This window comes from Cricetulus griseus, chromosome 10 (genome assembly GCF_003668045.3).
Source record: "Cricetulus griseus strain 17A/GY chromosome 10, alternate assembly CriGri-PICRH-1.0, whole genome shotgun sequence".
NCBI classification, from domain to species: domain Eukaryota; kingdom Metazoa; phylum Chordata; class Mammalia; order Rodentia; family Cricetidae; genus Cricetulus; species Cricetulus griseus.
Window position 1 is genome coordinate 9,003,241 of NC_048603.1, and position 20,532 is coordinate 9,023,772.

Here is a 20,532-nt window from a genome sequence, read left to right on the forward strand (position 1 = left end):
TTGCTCAAGAACTCCAGAAATCCAGCAGCTCTGCTAAATAGGGCCCTGCCTTTCTCCTTTGTGTCTCTCTACAGGAAACTTGCCTTCTCCTTTGAGGGATTCTGTCACGGGAATGTGTGAGTCCCTGGATAAATTTGGCTGGGTGACGGCAGTGTGCTCTCTCTGGAGATACTGCTACTTCCTGCTCGCCCCTCCTCTACCCTGACCCGAGTTTCTCCCTGCTAACCCGGTGACAAGTCTGAAGATTTGCTCTTTCCATATTCTTCTGTCCCCAGGTTCCCTTTCTCATTTCTGTCACTCTCATGAGGAACTGAGGCTAACGTGTGCTTAACCTGCCATGGCTATAACAGAAATGGTGACCACAGGAGCAGGCCTCTCTATAGAACGGGCTCTATAGGACCAGCTGGGTCCCTATCTGTGTTGCCACTGTCAGAATTTCTTGAAATTGCTAGAGGGATTCTAAGCAGCTCCCATGGAGCTCCACTCTCTGACTAAGAGGAACAGGCCAGAGGACCTGTGCAACGGTATGGACTGGAGTTCGGGAGAGACTCTTGGTGACCAGGCAGAGGAGGCAGCCATCACAGCTGCCCTTTGCTCTCAGAAAAACTCTGCATCCTCACCAGGAGCAGCCGTGGTGGAAGTGTCAAGATTTAGCCCTTCTCTAGCATCCCCTACCTCCTTGGTCCAAGGCAGTGCTATTCAGCCAAGCTTTCTCCCACCAGGACCTCCTGACTCAGGAAACAACCAAGTGATGGCAGATCGTAAAGTCTGCAACTGTTGCAGCCACGAACTAGAAACTTCTTTCACTTACGTGGATGAGAACGTCAACCTAGAACAGAGAAGTCAGAGGTCCCCATCAGCAAAAGGCGGTAATCGCCCTGGAGATCTTGGCTGGGGGAACGCTAATGAATGGTCCCATGATGCTGCCATGTCGTTGATGTCTGAAGATGAAGATGACACAGGTTCAGAAGCCACATCTTCGGGGAAGTCCATAGACTATGGTTTCATCAGCGCCATCTTGTTCTTGGTCACCGGTATCTTGCTGGTGATCATTTCTTATATTGTCCCGCGGGAGGTGACAGTGGATCCCAATACCGTGGCAGCCCGGGAGATGGAGCGCCTAGAAAAGGAGAGTGCAAGGCTAGGTGCACACCTGGACCGCTGTGTGATCGCTGGGCTCTGTCTCCTTACACTCGGGGGAGTGGTTCTCTCATGCTTGTTGATGATGTCTATGTGGAAGGGCGAACTCTATCGTCGAAATAGGTTTGCCTCTTCCAAAGAGTCCGCCAAACTCTATGGTTCTTTCAACTTCAGGATGAAAACCAGCACTAACGAAAACACCCTGGAACTGTCCTTGGTGGAGGAAGATGCCCTTGCTGTACAGAGTTAATTCTGATAGTCTTGTGAGACAACCATCCATTTTATGTGAAAAAAAAATTAGGTGTCTTATTTGTTTGGCAAGAAAAGTTTTCTTTTTATTGTTGTTCTGTCTAATCCCAAACTCAGTCAGTGTTTTGTTTCCACAAATCTTTTTATAAAGAAAGCCTGTGTAAGATGTAAAAGAAACCATGGCCATCTATTCCTGACTTACAGCAGACTGAAAATGAATTCACCTGTAATGACCATGGAGTTTTGCTTCCATAGCAAAATATTTCCACTGACCTAATATACAAGTGTTTTCTTCTACATAAACATGGATGTTATTCTTGGGTACTAGAAGGGCTCCTGAATAATATACAATCATATGACAATCTATTTTGTGAAACACAAACACTAAATAGTAAGACTTACATTTAATTCCCAAGGTGCTTTTCCATTTTCCTGCTAAAATTTTATTTCTAAAATTTGGCTAAACACTAAAATGTAGACTGCAGGAGTGTGAATGTTTTGAAACTTATGGATGATGGTTATTTTTAAAAGCTATAAAAATGCTATGTTTTAAGTTATTACTGTATTTAGAAGTGGCAACTGTGTCATTAATATGTACCTTATCATAAAGAAAATGATATAAATCATCTTCAGACCCAGCTGAGCTTAACTGTTAACACAAGGCGTTTTCCCTAAGCCTTTTCTCCCAGTGAATACTTGCTGATACATCTTTTGTTTCCTTGTGGATTTGCCTTCAGCCTGATGACCTGCACCCTTGAAAACCTTACCACATCTCATACATGTGTGGTAAAGGATTAGACTTTACAAACATATCTCCTGGCAGCCGGACAACTAGACAAGCCTGAGTCATGAGTAGGCCTGGCATTCTCCCCAGGTGACATTTTGTGGTGATGGTTTGGAGAAAACCATCCAGTATAATTGCAGCTAGACTCCTGGGAACTATGCCTAGCATAATTCATTACTTAAAGAGTCCTTAAGCCTATAGCCAAAATCTTATGCTGGAAAGAGAAAAATCAAACCCATTAATTTAGTGGGAGTTATGTTCATCACTATTCCTGATCACTCTCTACAAGGTCTAGACATCATCTTGAAAATTTCTTCAGGCCCTTAAGGGCCATGGTCTGGCCTCATAAAGTGAAAATGACTAATCTATGGGAGGTGCCGTGGGCAAGGTGGTCAGAAACGTATGGGAAATGCAACCCAAGAAAGATCTTGAATTGTACTCATGTTCCTTGAAGCGGCCCCACCCTTCCACTTAGGCATTGTGTTACTATGTTCCAAATACAAGTGGGTTCATTCTTAAAGAGGACTGGAGCCAGGAACCAGTGTGACTGAAGGGACGAGCTAGTGAGAAAGGGATTGTGTTGGCCATTTTTAACCTCAACGAAGTCTAATGTAGACACCTGTGTTGTTATTGAGGGCTCTGGGTGAACTGTGTGAGTTGGTGTATCATCCATATGAATGCGTTCTTGGGGCTCTCGGAGCCATTTGTTGACTTAGCTCTATTAAACGTTAAAGGAAAACGCGGTGATGGAGGATGAGGTAGGGATGGCAAGCAGGCCACAGAATTCTTAGGTGAAAGTAAGAAAAGTGTCTCGCCCTGTAGAATAAAGTGCTTGACTATGAAGTTCTGGCTTCGTGTGCTACAAAGTAGGAGCAAGAACATGCATTTTGTTTGTTGTAGTGAGTCCCTTGTGCTTTGATCGCCTGTGACTCTCAGGTCATCTGTGCTGAAGGCACATTCCCACAAGTTTCAACTTTACCCTCGGGAGGCTTATTCAATTCTGCTTCCTAGTCTGCTTCAGGAATCACTTTGGAGATGTTGAAGTAAGAAGGGAAACATCTACTTCCATGAGTGAGTAGATATGAGCTGGGTTCAAAGTGCAACAACAGAGCTTGTAAAATAAAACTGAAGCCCATTTAAAGCCAGGCCTGGTGAGCCATGCCTTGATTCTAACACTTGAGAGGCCGAAGCAAGATCAGTGCAAGGAAAAGACAAACTTGGGCTACATAGTGGGTTCCCAGACAGCCTGAAATATAGAGTAAGACTATCTCAAAAAACACAATAAACTATTCCTGTTTGTTTATATGAGATCTCTGGATTTTGGGTTTTTTTTTTCTATTTGTAAACCACAATTAATTAGTTTCATAGCAAATTAAACAGAACTCATTTGTGGTCCAATTTTCAGTTCTTGATGAGCTTGAAATTGAACACGAAGACTGTCTTTTCAATCCTGTAAAACTGACAAAGAAAAAAGTCCGAGTTCTTCAATACAAGCAAAGTTAATGAACTCACAATGCTGCTAAATTGTATAGTTACACTCTGAAGGCAGCACTTTTTCAAATGCCATCTCAGGAAAGAAGATTTTTAAGTGGAAAGCAAGCAGCAGATGGTCATTTCCACATTATCTAAAACCGCTCCAACACAGAGCATGACATGAGGTTCTGCTGATGAGGGAAGGCCATCACACCCAAAGGGACCGATGGAGAATATCACCAGGATGCTTCTTTGGGCTGTGCTGATGTACTTACAATATTTACCTTAATTTGCTCTCTCCCAGGTGTCCTATTTGTATTGCCCCACCCAGAATGGTGCCTGTCTTTATGATGATTTCTTAAATATAAAATGAAGCTAGGGGCTATGGACATCGCTCAGGGGTACAGAGCTTGCCCAGCATGTGTGAGACCCTGAGTTGACCCCTCAGCAATGAAAGAAAATAACAATAAAGATAAAGGTAATACAGACAAAGAAAAATTCTGAACTTTCCGCACTGCTGATTTCAATGTAATACGGTGCGGTTTGGGTACTAGAATTGCTTTGCCCTGACGTCCTGAGACACCAGACATTGAATGAACTGAGGCTATGCTATTGATTCTGGATGGTTCTTAGACTTTGTGGAAATCTCTTCCACACGGTGCCAGTTGTTACCTGTGCAATAATCATGCGATTAAGTGTCAGTGTAATACTTCTTCTAGTAAACCGTCCGCTCTGGGGGCTGTATTGTTTGTGTAGCTCTCTTTGCAATGTTGTTTCCTTTCCAGCCATTTGGAGCTCCTGAGGTGACCATGAAATATGGCATGCTGGCCCTTCAAGTGAAGCTGACTTCTCTCTCAGCTTCTCACTAGGTATCTGATCAGTGGTTAAGAAGACTAGAAGGCTGCTGGGAGCCATCAAGCTCTCTCTGGGATGGCTGTTTTCACCCACACAACTGGTGGGTCCCTTGGTTCTGTAATGCTGGGATACTTAACTTGATATTGAAAGCCTAAAATATCTGAGCCCATCATCTCCCTTTTCAACAATCTGTTTGAGGCTCAATTTGACCCAGACTAGCACATGTCTTTCAAGGCACAAATAAAAACAAACAACCTGGCATACCAAAATTTTTGTGTCATCCGTTCCTTTATTTCTAGAGGGAAGGCAAATACATGAAAGTGTACCAAAATAATTGAATATTTAGAATTAAAGATCTAAACACGTTTGTTTTCTTTTAAGTATTTTTTTACAATAACAACACATTCTAAACAATTGCATAACGAAAATTCTGTTCTTTGTCTCTCTGGATTAATGGTCAGAGCAAAAGAGAAAACATCTATGTATCTGTTAAAAGATCTTTCAATCTGAACATCCAATTCTACTGCAGCAACTCAAGCTACCACAAAAATGTGAGCTACAAAAGAGATTCACAATGCTTGTCAATGGTTCCCCTGTTGCAGCAAGATATAACACCATCCCCTAGATCTAAGTGCACTAAAGAATAAGACACATCCTTTCAGTTTTCGGGAATGGCTTTATCTTTTCTAAAATGGGGCATAAACTATTGTCATGATGAGGATATTAAAAAGGAGTCTGAATGGTCTTTTCTGAGCACACAGGAATTTGTAAGACAGTTAATTAACAGGGTTGACTTTCAGGCTATTTTCATCCGTATCATTTTATGGTCCTTGCAATATTCTATAAAATCTCTCCTTTAGTTTTTATGAGCGTACTACTTTAGGATTAATTTGCCTGACTGACATCAGTGTTGTCAAAGGGAAGGTGTTAGTGCAAACACACAGAGTCGCTTTCAGAAATCCATCACTCAAGAGCATAATCATGGCTTTGCTTAGTTAAGTATGCAGGTTGCTGTGTAGAAGCCTGTATATATGTTAGAGTCTATTTTATAGGTACAAAATTTTAATATTCCTAGGCTATTGTTAGACTAATCTTACTGGAATCTGGCATGCCTTAATGTTGATTTTGTGAACAAGAAGTCTTTCATGGGTAACTCATAAAGAATTTGGAATCAACCTCAAAATGAAATGCTGCAAAGTCCATAAAACCTGTTTTGTTTGTTCAGAGTTCCACAAATGCTTTTTGATTTATTTTTAACCTTTCAATTACTAGCTCATAAATATGCAGAATATTTATAATTTTTTTCTTGAACTACTGTTTTCTTACCTAGAGATGTGAATAGCACTGTTTTTGGCTCTAACGTTTAGTGACTTCCCTATGGTTCAGAAACAACCAGTGTTACTTGGCCTTGTTGTGTGATTGCTTCCTACCACATACTGTAAACAAACCTGAGTGAAAAGGCAAAAATATATCCTTCCCCTGCTGTGTATTTCTCTGCAATTCTTTCCTGGCTTTTTATTCTACTTTTCTTGCCAACTCAAAGTAATTGTGTTAGTCATGTATTTTTTGATATTATAAAGGGTGGCCCTAGAGGATGATGGGCTTTTGTGTCATGGCGTTGATGCCTTATATGTTAATAGTATGTCTTATTATTTTTGAAATAAAAAATATTTATTGAGATGTTTTTACTGTTTAGCTTTTATTTCAGTCTAATACAATACATATTTGGTCTTTTAAAATTATTTTTAAAATTGTCCATGTATAAGAAAAATAAAAGTAATACTTACCCCAAGTCAAGTATAACATTCTTCTTGATAGCCTATCATTATACTATGTCTTATTGATTTTTGCTTTGTATGTATTAAATCATGAAAACTATTAAGACTTTTTAAAAATTACTTGGTATTGAACTTAGAGTATGAATGGCATGACGGTTTTAAGAACATCTGAAGAACAGTCATCTGTTACGATAACTCTTTCTGCCAGAGGCCCGAGCCCCATCGCCACGTGGGCGCCCAGAGTAACACACAGAGTCTTATATTAGTTTACAATGCTGAAGGACCTCCCCCACCAGTCATCAGAAAAATCTAAGGTGTTATTCCTCATTCAGCATGGCTTAGTGCCTTGACTTGACTAGGAAATCTAAGTAGGGCTGGTGAGGCAATGAAAAAAGGACAGACATTAGAGACACACATACAGAAAAACTGAGGTCAGATTGTCTCCGTGCACTTTGATGGAGTGGTGTCAACTACCAAAACAACCCAGAACATCACCATGCTTGGTATGTCCAGAACAGGGACAGGAGTTAGCTAGTCTCTATAGGAGGGCTCTGTAGGTGAGCATGGTCAAGCTGTTAACATCCACGAGGAGGAAGCTGCAGTCAGTGGCTGGTCTATGCACACACCAGTCAATCATTTGCAAACACTAGTCCTCGAACAAATCTTTGCCTTTATTTGTAAACACTAGTACTTGGACCAAGGCTTTGCCTTTCTGTTTTGACCAGGGGTAAGGCTTTACCAGTTTGCCATGGGTCCAAGTCCTTGGTCCTCAACACGGCTGTGCCCATGTCAAAATGAATTCATTTCAGACTTATTTTACTCCTTAAACATTCTCTCAGGCTTCCCGGTGTTCTCAGAGAAGTAAACATGGAATTATATTATATTTCTTCTCTTAACCTTTTCAATTGAATTTTGATATCCATTTCCTTTTGTAGTATTAAATAGAACTGTATCCTCATTATGTATAAGTGTTGTCAAGGTCAGTTGATTCTAAAAAGTGAATTGGAAGTGAGGACTCAGACATATATTCTTTTCACTGTTCTCAGAGAACTAAACCAAGATTCTTGGTTATCATTAAGAAGAAAAATCTAGTTACTTCCACATGTACATTTCTAGAATGCCATTTGTTCTGTTCACTAACTATGATCATGCAGGAGGAGTTAAGAAACATAAATTCTGGCCGGGCGTTGGTGGCACACGACTTTAATCCCAGCACTCAGGAGGCAGAGGCAGGCAGATTTTTGTGAGTTTGAGGCCAGCCTGGTCTACAAAGCTACACAGAGAAACCCTGTCTCGGAAAAACAATAACAAAAGGATGTTAAATGATTCCCCAAAACTGTAAAATACTAAGCAGCAGAAAGTGAAAATGTAGAATTTGTTTTCACTGACAAATTGATTTTTGTTAAAAGTTGGAACTGTTACTCAATTAAGAAAATCTATGTTCAAACAGACATAGGCATTTTGTTTCTTTAGTGCTAAAAATAAAATAGAGTCAAATATCCTATGTGCAAAATAGTATATCTAGGTCTCATACAGTCTGCAGTGTGGAATCCAGGAAGAGATAGCCCTATCTGAATGATTATATTATGCCAAGTGTTTTGCATTCATATGGTGTTTCTTGCACCATCTTGACTGCACTAAGAGTTTCAGAACCAAGAAGATAAATGTCTCGAAGTTTGAATGCCTGTTCTCCTCTCCTCTTGTGCAGTTGTCTGAGCCACAGTTTCATTGTCTATAATATGATGGTATTTGCCTTATGGGATGCTGATGAAACTCAACCTTATGTCCACAGATAGACCATTTGTCTCTTCCCTGTCCCTCCTCTCCATCTATTTTCTCATAATTCTTTTATCCCACCCCTTTCCATTCTTTGCCCCTTTCTTTCATGATCACGGTCATCCTTATCACCATTTTACAAACAAGGGTATTTTTCAAGTGTCATGCTGAAATTACTCAAGAGTCTCATGCTTCCACCATTGTAAACACAATTCTTCATAAGAAAAAAAATGTAATGCAAAAATTCTCTTTTGCTTAATTACAAAGCAACACTTTGTATCCAGACTCTCCAGATCCTGAGCAGTCAGAGCCCCGGTCATCTGTTCTGTGGCAGAAAATCTAGTTATCATTTGAAAAGAAGAATTTTGCCATACAGAAATTGAACAAAGTTCCTTTGTTAGATTGAAATTCTGCCATCATCCCTCCTCTCCCCCAACCCCTCTTTCTTCCATAGACACTTGCAGTTGTTTGCCAGAGTCATCCCCCCATGTAGTGGGGGGATGACTCTGGCAAAAGACTTTTCCACCTTTACCCAGACTGCAGAGTTCATGTCCTTCAATGTATCTTCGACTTTTATTTTACCTTGCCAAACTATCAAAAACTGATTTGGAATACAAATGATATTAAGAAAAATTACAGTTCCTGGATAGTCGGGGATACACAAAAGAGGCCTGTCTCCAAAACAAATAAAAACAATATAAATAAATAAATAAGAAAGAGAAATGAAGGAAAGAAGAAGGAAAAGGAAAAAATGATACAAATTGATCTCATTTTCTTCTGGGTAATCAAATAAAATATTCGGCGGCGGCGGTACCCTCTATTGCTAAGTGGATCCATGGCAAGGAAACCAGGGCAGCACGACAAGAAAACAGAGCCTGCACCTGCCTTCAACAATATTGTTGGGAAGCTCCACCTAGCCCTGCTGCCCCTGAGAAAGCCCACAACTCCGCCGCCAAGGGCATTTAAAAGCCAGCTCCTCGTGGTTTCCCCTGGTTATTTCTTTCCCTGAACCATCCGGGAATGCATCGCTCAGATTCAATGTGGACTTATTACTTCGGCCTGATCTTATTTATTGTATTGTCGGAGAGACTTAATATCGGAGTATAGAAACCTTTCAAATACCTTCTACAAAGGTATTTGTCCTGGTAGCAGATGGCAAGAAAAGGGGGCTGGAGCGACTAGGGTGAGATTCTAAAGAGGGAGATGTGAGGCCAGAAGACTGAGGTTCAAAACCCCATCCATAAGGAACCCTCACAGCCACTGAGTGTCATTTCAAAAGACAGTTATTAAGCTGAGAAAGGGAAGCTCTTGAGTCAGAAAGATAATTCAGGTCTGGAGAAAAGAAAATTTGATTGTGAACATTGGCACAGAGAATGGACGAAAAAGAAGTGATGCAAACAGGGGTGTTAAAAACAAACAAACAAACAAAACCAAAAAACTTTACTGTCAAGCCATTTGGACTTTAGAAAACAACTGCTCACCAGTGTTCTAGTAAGAAGCAGGCTGGGAAATATGTTTGGCCTTCAAGCCAAGCTGCTCCTAAATACCCATTTAGATGTGGCTCTAGACAATTAAAGACAGAAGACTTCCGGGGGCATCTAGGAGGACAGTAGACCATCCAATCGGGTGCATTCCAGAAAGCAGAAATGGGCCAGATAAAGGATGTACCCACACCTCACACAGGAGAGCTGCAAAATTCCTGCCTGACAAAATCTTAGCACTTTCGTGGAGCCATGCTCCCCTGTTCCACCCCCTGTACCTTATATGCAGCATAACTTAGCTTTTTTTGTTTACAGCTTTGTCAGATCACTTGATGAGCCATTCCAACCCCAAGGAGAAGATTGTGCATTGGGGGCTGGGTATTGCTTTAAGAACTGTCAGCAACATGATGATCAGACTTGCACGTGGGGGTTGGGTCAGCCCACAATATAGGAAAGGAGACACCAAAGCAGAGCCACAGAAAAGATACATCTGCCTTTCTTTTGCAGAGTTCTTGCAAGAGAACTTCTGTATAAACCAGAACCGTATTCCCCAGCTTTCTTTGCACTTAAACGGGTCCAAATGACTGACTGAGCAATGTTGTGTGTCAATTCCTTGCTAATGTGGCTACAAACCAGTTTCTCACCGCTCACATCCCTCCCCAGTAGGGTCGGTCACTGGGTGAAGGTTCCTGTGACCTACAAGACCTCACTGAAGGTGGGGACTCCTCCTTCGCTTTACTTGGGGAGATGTTTACTGCACAACAGGAGACTCCGCCATCACGTGGCTTCCATGTACCCTCTAGTTGTCAATAGCCAGAAGGAAGATGAGGAAGGCTTTCGGAATTTTTGTGGGAGGTATCCATCTGCCCTCAGTTGGTCAGCGGTCAGTATTGCCAAGATGAATGCGTTATGTCCATGAGAAAAGGAGAAATGGGTGCGGAGAATGGCGTGTCTCTGATACAAATGCATGGCCCGCCTAGAGGTAATCTCTTATTAAATATTTACATTTCTAGTGATTATTCTTCATTTTTACTTTTCCCTCTAGGTCACTAAGCACATTTGGCTTTTTGTTGGTTTGTTTGTTTCAAATGAATTAGATTAGGTAATTCATGTTGAAATCTCAATTTATGTCACGTTTAGTGTAATATGTATTTAGTATAATATGGTTATGCAACAAGTTATTCCCCAAACTAGTAGCTTAAAAATAACCAAGTTTTTTATGCCATAAAAATTCTGTGGGTTATGCATTTGGGAGCAGCTGGATCGTGGGGTTCTGGCTTGGGGTTGACTTCCAAAGTTTCAGTCAAGGTGTGTAGGAGAAACTGTGGCCAGTCTACCCAAGCCACCATCTCCCTGTCCCAGGCACTTCCTCCCTGAGCCAAGCCTCTCTCGCCACCTAGAGATGATGACAGGGAGACACCTGACCCAGAGACACCAGTGAGGAAAGGACAGTGCAACAGAGTCAGCGGCCTCAGCCAATGGGACCTTGGGAGGGGGTATAAAGGCAGACCTAACTTCCTGAGTAAAGGCGTCTGCAGTCTGCTCTGCTGCTCACTGACTCCCAGTGCCTGGGTCAGTGGTGCTGCATAATATTCTCACCCCTCCCCCAAAGGGTGTCTGAGCAGGGTCACCCACAGCAAAGATGTGTAGAGTGTCATCCTTTTCTTTCCTTTCTCTCTGTGTATGGTAAGTATGTGCATGCTTATGTATGCGCAAGTGTGAAAGTTGGTACATGTGTGCCATGATAAGTGTAAGGAACTCAGAGGTAGGTCCTTGCCTTCCACCTTGTTCAAGAGAGGCCCTCTTGTTCATCGCTGCATACAAACTTCTTACCTGATTTCCACACAAGGTTTGCAGGCGGGCACCACTGTGTCTGACTTTTACATTTGTCTGGCTTTTAAACTCAAGTTTTCCCACTTGCTGACAAGCATGACCCAACCATCTCCCGACTCAAGTTCCAGTGCGGTTGGTGTAACGACATGGATGACAAGTCGGTGCCTCGGTTTGATTCCTCGTTACAGTGACTTCTCTTGCATGAATTCTTGCTTTTATGGCATGGCTGCTGTGTTCCTCTGAAGACAATGATCCAAGATGGAAAGAAGGAAACCATAAAGATTGATTTTTTTATGGCCAAGCTTTAGAAATAAGGAATTGATTTGTCTACGACGTTCCAGTCATTAACGGTATTGCTGCATCTATCCCATAGTTCAGAAGATGGGAATGAGACATTGCATTTTGAAAAGAGGAATATATCATAAAAAATTCATAAGTGTGTTAAAACAATCTTTACAGTCAATGTTTTTGACCTTTTCTGATCCTCTTGTCATTTTTATGTGATTACTATATTACCTTTCCCATTTAACAATTGCATTAATATTTGTATTTTAACTCCTATTTTCAGGAAAGATAGTTTGATCTTTGATTTCATGTACAGTAACAACACTTAGAGCATTTCATCTTATAAAAGTCCAGGACTGGCTATGGACTTTTCAGACAAAACTCGGGCTGCCGTGTTGAATGGAAGGAGTGGGTGGGCAAGAATGAAGTTAGTTAATTGCCCCAAATGAAGGCCTGTTCACCCCACTTCAAAAGATAAGGTATCTATCCTGATATGAGGGCTCGGTGTCTAATCCCTTTCCTCTTTAAGCATAAATCTGATCACTGCTCAGTCAAAGCACCCCTATCAGAGTTATCTGTGATGTGAGGACCCATTCACACGGCTAATTAAAATAATGTATTAGGTTTAGAGAATGGACACTCAACAATAAAAATCAGTACTAGTGAAAAACTACGTGTGCCAGGACAGGGAGTAGCATTTCCTCCTTTAACCCCTTGAACAACGATATGAATGTACTCTTTACACAGACCTGATGCAAAAAGCCGTGTTCTTTGTGCTTCTGGTGGGCTTCCACTTACGTGTATAGACAGTTCTGTTACCTGAACTGCCTGCCCATCCCTGTGGGCACTCAGAGCTTTGGGCTCTCTTTCCTTAGATAACCAAGCTTTCGGTTTGTGTTCTACAGTCTACTCACTGCAATCTGCCATAAGTGGCCAGCTAATTATTTCTTGCTTTTTTTTTCTTTTAATTTTAATAGATTTAATCTCCTCTTCTCCTCCCCCAACTCCTCCCATATCCTCCCCACTTTAGCCATTTCTGTTCTGAGTAGATTTAAACTCCCAGAGGCAATGGCCCCTCAATACTAATGAGCCCCTTCTCCTGATTTACAGAATGAGAAACAACCCAAAGAAGGAAAGAAAAAAATCTTAGGTCAGCTTTGAAACTATGGTCCAAAGAAAAACAGAAAAGCACTGTAAATTCTACTTGGCAAGGCTGTGACTCTACAAAAATATTAAGTAATTTATGGTAATTACTATATAGCATAAGAAACAAAAAATATTGAACTGACTCAGATTTTACCACCAAATTTGGGACATTTTAAATGTTAATTAGCCTATAGTAGATAATTCATAGAAATATTTTTAAATGTAGCATCAGGAAAGGTCAAACTGAAATATTAAACTAATAAAGATCTTATTATCATAGTTAGAAAATCTAAATGCTACCACTAAAAATGTTATTATAACACTTCACAGAAACACTAACAAATTTCATTTTGTGACATAGTAGTACATGGTCGAAACCATTGAAATATCCCTTCTCCCACACATCCTCCTTTAAAAGTCTTCAAAACTCTTCAAAAGGACAGCTAAAGTTTTATTTCTGAAGGTATTTGTTACTGCAATCACTTTCTAAAAAGGAAAAACTGAAAACACTCACTACTGAACAATAGGAGACTGCTAAGCTCACACAACAGGGAACTGTACCTTTGTCAAGCAATTTCAAAGACATTTTAAGGTTATGAAAAGATGTCATAAAATAATATGAAGTGGAGAAATGAGTGATTTTGAGCGTTTATTCAGATAGCACCCTTCTAATTACAAGCTACCTCGATAGACACAAACATAAGTCTATGGCAGATATACAATGAAATGGAAATAGGGCTGGATCCAGAGTGAGTGAGTGTTTTTTTTCCTTTTGTTCTATGTTTTATTTTCTCTTTGTTCTAAATGTACTTTAATTTTTAAATAAACATTCCCGGAACTCCTAAAACATGCCACTATGAATTGAAGAGATTTACAAATATGAACACTTTTTTTTTTTTACTTAATTCTCTTAAGAAGCCTGTGAGGTAATTATTATTGTCTCTTGAATTGTGTTGATGATGAAATTGAATTAGAGCAAGGCCTAACTGTGTTCCCAAGGCTCTACAGCTAGTAAGCCCTGCAACCCTGAGTCCATGAGCTAAATAAACTGCATTGTTCGTAGCCAAGGTGTTTGAAATTGGGAAGGAGAAGGATTTAAGGAAAAAGATGAATTATGAATTAATCATCTTTACTTCCGTGGGCTATTAAAGGGATTTTAGAAAATGAAGAATTCAGCTAGCCATTAAGAAAACCATTCTGACATCCAGGAATGCTACAATTGTCAGAGTTACAAGAACGGACATGGGGATTGATGGCGGGATTGCTTCATTGCTGCATGGCTCGGTCTTCCCGCTGAGGGAGGACGGCAGCTTTCAGAGTCTCCTCTGGCAGTCCTATGAGCCAGTGATTCATGAAGTCATAAAGCAGGGTCAGATGACCCGATTTGACCTCTGCCATCATTTCTATTGTCATTGTCTGCTTGGCCATGCAGAAGAGACTGCGTTCTATAAACCTGACACAGTTTTGCCCGCAACTTAGAATAATGAAAACACACAGTCTACGAGGAGAGGCCACGCTTCTCTTACCTTTCTTCTCAGACTTGAATAATCCAACAGAATAAAATACAGCAAGAACGGCGTGTCAGCACATTGTCAGGTAAGTATAGGAGTTACACCATATAAATAGCTGCCATGAATAATTTAGCTGGGACCTGATGGCATTATCTGCTGAGAATGGCATTTCAGTTTTTCTCCTTCTCCCGGGCTTTTACAACCTCTTATTCTGTGTCACAATATATACCAGGGGATGGAGAAATAGCTGTTGAACAATAAAAGTGTTCTAATCTGACAAGACACCTATAATTATCCTGAGAAATTAGTAATATTGTTGGCCTTTATCCAGTGACAGTAATAAAACAGGTTGGTAGAAAAATTACAATTCTTTCCTCACTCTGCTATTAGGCTTTCTCCATTTTATAATAGTGGGCCACTGAAGTTTGTTGTTGTTGTTGTTGTTTTTGCTTTGTTTTTTTCCACAGACTGACCATTCTTTCCATCTGCTCTGTATTCTGGGAAATTCACAGTTCATCTATAAGCCATTCAGTAGATGGAAATATATCGGAAAAAGTCTACATGGAGATAAATGTCAAATCGGGGAAAAACTGCATGTGAAAAGCTGACCTTACAAACTGTGAAGAACTGCAGCGTGACGTGCCAAGGCTCCATGGATCCTGTTTGCAGGGAGCTCTGATGCCAAAGCTAAGAAAGGATGCTAGAAAGAAAGAAGCTGGGACTTACACAGAAAGTACCATTTAGCTAACTTAGTCAGTCCCTTGCTCTTGTGCTAAGCGGAAAGGAAACCTGCCAAACTTAAAATGGAGTTTGGCCAAATATTTTTTTTAATTTATAAAATCGCAAGTATATATCATGATGCTTAAAAACACACATACATGGGGGTGGGATTCAGTCAAGCTAATACACAGGGGTCCTACGTATAATGGTCACCTTTGTGCTAAGAACATTTAAAACCAACTGAGATAGTTACTATCCTTTACAACAATTTGCTGGCATTTATTTCTCTTACTGGAATGTAATTTTATTCTTTATTCTGTATCTCTTCTTCTCCATACTCCGTTACGTCTATAGACCACCCTTCTACTATCCAATTTAACAATTTACCTGGGAAATTTCAACCATGTTCAGATTCCACATATTAAGCAGTTGGCTTATATTGATTAACCCAAAGTCTTCCAGCTTCATGTTTTTTGTAAATTATAAGATTTCCTTTTCCTTTTCTGACCCTGAGAAATATTCCACTATGTGAGAGCCATGTTTACATTAATCAGTTAATCAATAGGTAGACACACACACACACACACACACACACATATATATATATATATATATATATATATATATATATATAAGCTGATAGGAACCATCCTGCAATGAGCATGAACTGTACATACATGTTCCCCTTGATGACCTCAATCTATTTTTCCCAGTAGTGTATTGCTGGTCATATGATCGATCGCTCTATTTTTAAATTTTCTTGAGAAATCTTCATCCCAGTTTCTACTGTCAATGTGTCGCTACACCTTGTAACTGACAAAGGTGATGAGTCAAAAGTGTCGTCCCTCCATCCCCGTTCTTGTCAACAGCAGTCACTGATCATCTTTAATACTCATTCGACCAATTATCAGAACTCCCCCAAACTCTGCAGGTCAGTTCTCCTTAGGTGCAACACAACGACTATACCTTTATTTTTCAAAGGATGAAGAAACTGTTTGTTTGCCTTTGACCTACAGAGAGTGGCATTGGGAGCATGGACAAAGAACACAATCTACATTAGGGCTCTCCCAGAGCACATGATTCTTCTGTTTGAAAACAAAAGTAAATGAAGACAAACCTAGAGCCCCCTTGTGGTTACGGAAAAGTGAGAAGTAAAACCACAATGTATAAAAATTAACGAGGACTCTGGGGGTCAGAACCCGGTGGCTAGGGAGAAAAAAGGAGAATACAGGCAGAAGAGACACAGCAACATGGCTAGAGGATAAAGAGAGATTAAATGGAGCTGTTGAGGAATCAGCAACTGGAGAAACTTGAAGACCAAGGATGTTGCATATTTCACCTTACTCTGCCCCTATGCCCTGCATATCCCTATTTATGTCTTCAATATCTTCAGAGAACTCAGACATGTCATATATAACCTCATGGTGGATGCAGAATTTAATGAGGGAGCATGAAGAATGGTAGTCCCCTTAGCGTTGCTCCTTTACTGACAACCATGTAGCAGAAATGTAATGGTTTATCAGTGACGTTCATTTTGCAGATGGTAGGAAAACTACTGGGAGTTTATTTTTAAGGTAAACAGCCTCACGAGGTATTGTACAAATGGATCAGATGGCAAAAGTGGATAAGAGAAGTTGAGGACCCATAGGACAAGTCCAGGAAACAGAGAGTGGAGCAGATACTCAAATACTGAACACATTATATGGAGCATTAGTTTGAGTGGAGATGGAGTATATTCAGAGCAATTGTCGCTAAGCAAAGTGGGCAAAGCTTATTAAAGGGCATTACTCCTGGTGGGGGAGATAGCAGGTTAAGATTCTCAGTGTTGGTATTTAATCCCCGGGAGGGGCAAAGGAGTAGAATTCTGGGATGAGATGGACTTATGCACGATGCACAGGTTGTGTGGTGATACAGTAATCATTTGTAAAGAAGGAAAAGTTCCCAATTCTGTAATTACAGAAATTTCCAATCCCTGGTTTGAGGTCAATTATCCACTTCATGACAATGAAAATATGTCTCTAAAGGCTTAAAGCAAGGAGGCATACATTAAACAAACAAACAAACAAACCCTCCAGCACTTGAAGATCTTTCCAGGAGGTCTCCAGTAAGAGAAATAAATGCCTCAACACTCCTTCACTGAGAAATTAAGACACTCCTTAAGCATTGGTGGCAACACCTCACACCATCTGTATCCTGTAACTCATTATCAACATGTTTCTCTATGTCTTATAGTTGGATGTTTCAAGCAACCCTCAGGCAAGATGGCTGCATCTCCACTCTTGTCATTGAGGTCCCTGATGGATGCTTAGGATGTTGATATATTGTGTGTGGATGAAAGGAATCCCAGATGCTTCAGGCTCCTAACACAAGAGCTGAGAAGTATCATGCAAGTGTCGGGGGTTCTTTAGGACCAACATGGAAGATCTCAGTGTATTTCCACAAGTAGGGGGCCATGGAAACTTCGAAGAGTCTAACTGGAAAATAGCCTTGACTGTGTTCAGTCACTTAGAGGATTTTCAAACCATTAAATGCACGGGTTCTGATTTTGAGTTGAAAATCTTAAAAGTTTACATTAGTAACTTATTACCCCAGCCAAAAGAAAATCAACTCAGTATTGTTTACATAGAGTACATGGTGATTAATCTGTAAAATACAAATGAGATAACCCAATAAATGACAAAACAATAGAAAAATTATGCTTCGCTGACTTTTTCACTGATCACCTTCAAATAATAGCTGTTCTGAAACCCTGCTGGATGAGGTCATCTATTGCTGTCTATTTAAATATTAGAAGTTGCCAGTAGATGCAAGCATTTTCAATGCTAATTAGATTATGCTAATGTTATTGAAAATCATCTGTCTGTGTACTTCCTACTTTTCCTAATTCTCTGGTATGGCACCCAAAGGCTTGTCCTTGGAAGCTTTCTGTGTTTAAAGAGAAAGCCTCCACCACCAGAGGTGTTGAGCAGACTTCTTGGGAGGTAGTTTTAGGCGAGGACACTGCTTTCTAATTATTATGCGCAAAATGTCAGAATTTAGGATAAAAGCACACAAGTTAAATATACTTAGAGTGTCTCCCTCAAGGAATAGTCAAATAAGCAACAAATCTTGGACTTTTGTTACTGTACCTAAATATTATGACTTACAATAGTGAGTGAATTTAATAAGATGTTTTCTATTGTAACATAAATGACTCTCCATGAAAAAATGGCTTTCAAAAAAGGTCTTTTTCTGAGTATTCCTGACATCTGAGGAAGACAGTGTTCTAAGTAATGCAGACTTGTCAGTCCTGAAGCTTGATTCTCGGGATTAGCTTTGGCTCTTCTCACCCGCTCAGATGTAGAGCTGACTGTAAAGGCCACTGCCCATGGACAACAAACCAAGACACGCCACCTTCAACTCCCGCGCTTAAATATTAACACAGGCAAATCAAGGACCAGAGACTGTGTTGAGATTGTGTGTCTCAAAATGTTAATCGTATTGATTTGGTGTGATGAAAACGGAATTGGAAGAGGCTGGAAATCCTAGACACATAGAGCCCTAAGAATACGATACAGCAGAATGGTAGAGACTGGTAAACTTGGCCTCCGTGCCTTCTTATAGATTTTCTGCTGCTGGCGCGCACGAGGGAGTGAGTTCATCTCTGGCAAAGCAGCACTAAGCTCAGTGTTAAAGGTGCCTGGCATGGTGAATAATGATGTAAAAACCAGACACAGCCTTTTTTAGTAGCTGGGACACAGGAAGCAGAGATACAACACAGGGCAATGAGCTCAGGAAGAGGAAACGTCTTCCTTGATTTGCAGTTCAAATTCATATTCCCTTTGTTAGCATTCAAACTTGACCTCCGCCAAGCTGTGTGTAATGAAGTAGTCAGACAACATACAGAAAAGCCCTTTACGGCATCATTATGGTGTAATGTAGATGCCTCATGACCTTTCCTATCAAGCCAACTTGGTCATAAATTTGGATAGCATGAGAAATTATTCTCATCTGAATGCGACCCCTATTTTGGAATAGATAGGGATGCACACGGAATCTAGGCAGTCCCGCTTTTTATTCAGTCCTCAGTCTGCTGTGTTTCAGACACCATCACTCTAGCCTTTTATACTGTCCTTTGAACCCTTCCCCTCCTGATCGTCCATTTGGAAGGGGATGGTATTTTTATTTATCCCCAAACATTTGAGGTTTTATTTTATGGGCTCTTGTTTCTCCAGATGAGTATCAGTTGTAGAAAATGTCAAACCTATTGAAATTTCTGGGGTTGGCAGGGGAGTTCTAAGACTCACAAATGTCACCCTCGCTGTTAAATTAGCGTTTGGTCTCCCATTGCTTGCCATCAGTATTCTGTTATTGTCACTCAGACTTAACCTTCATGTTGACATTGTCTCTTCTTGTGCCATGGAAAAGCAGCTTAGAAATGTAGAAGGAATTACACAGCAGCAAGGCTTGAAACAGGGCCTTTCTTCCAAACACCTTGCAGAAAGACACCAAGCGCTTAACTGGATCTCTTCTGTGGAGAAGAGAGAAAAGATGAATATCTTCTGAAATGCTATTTGCTTTCTCTGTGTAAGAAATGGCAGCGTCTGGGGTTTCGCTGATTTTCGGGCATACAATCTTCCAGAGATAAAGCGAAAGGGAAAATTTAGGTAAAAATCCATATCTTACCAGTTGCTCTTCCCCATAACCTTTGCTAAAGTTCTTTTACATTTTTTCCTCACTTTATTTTATGTTTTTTCATTGTTTATTCGTGTAGGTGTGTGTATGAAATTCTTGGCTCAAATTTAAAGTTCTGAACATCTTATTCAAATGCTTTGCCACCGAACTATAACCCAAGCCATTCTCTGTCTCTTGACCCTGAGCAAATCTGCACCATTGCTATCCCCCACACCTACCAGAAACCCAAAGCAATGAGTCTACTTAATCTTTGACTGGAAAGCATTGAGAGCTATGGATTAAGTGATCGTTCTCTTATAAATTTATTGGGACAGACAGTTGACTATCATAATACAAATGTCACTAATATAATGAGAACATATAGGGAAGATTGTAGAGGAAAAAAAAAGAAACCAGTTTAGAAGAAATTTATTCCTATGGCCTTTTCATTCACTTGATAAGTTTTATTGATCGACCTATAGTCTAGTTATATTTCAAACCAAGAGAATATAAAAGTAACCAAGACAAAATGTTTCGGATCCTACAGGGGCTTTCAAGTAGGAGAGGAACAGATATTAGTAAAATAATCACCCCCCCAATCCCTTACAATTGATGGTAAATGCAACAGGGGAGATGAAAGAGAGGATCAGAGGGAAGGAACTATGTGGGGGGAGAGGACGCTGCAGACAGTGTGCAGTGAGGTTTTGCGTCATGAAGCATAGTCAATTCCTGAAGGCTTCAGGAAGTTGATGCTTCTTCTCTCAATGCTAGGGAGAGTGAAACCCCAGGGAATGACTTCCAAGATTTATGGGCTTTAATTTGGATCAGCTTAGAAGTGTAGAAGGGAT

General features: G+C 40.4%; 1 protein-coding gene across 1 annotated transcript; it reads left to right on the forward strand.

The window, feature by feature from the left end:
• The first annotated feature begins 472 nt into the window (after nucleotides 1-472).
• Tmem74 (transmembrane protein 74) lies at nucleotides 473-1,390 on the forward strand. The gene has a single exon (XM_035449636.1). The coding sequence runs from the start codon at nucleotides 473-475 to the stop codon at nucleotides 1,388-1,390; it is 918 nt and encodes a 305-aa protein (XP_035305527.1).
• Nucleotides 1,391-20,532: the final 19,142 nt, after the last annotated feature.

Bases quoted from the DNA above. Each gene is read 5' to 3' on its own strand.
- Tmem74 (XM_035449636.1), top strand. From the start codon at position 473: ATGGAGCTCCACTCTCTGACTAAGAGGAACAGGCCAGAGGACCTGTGC.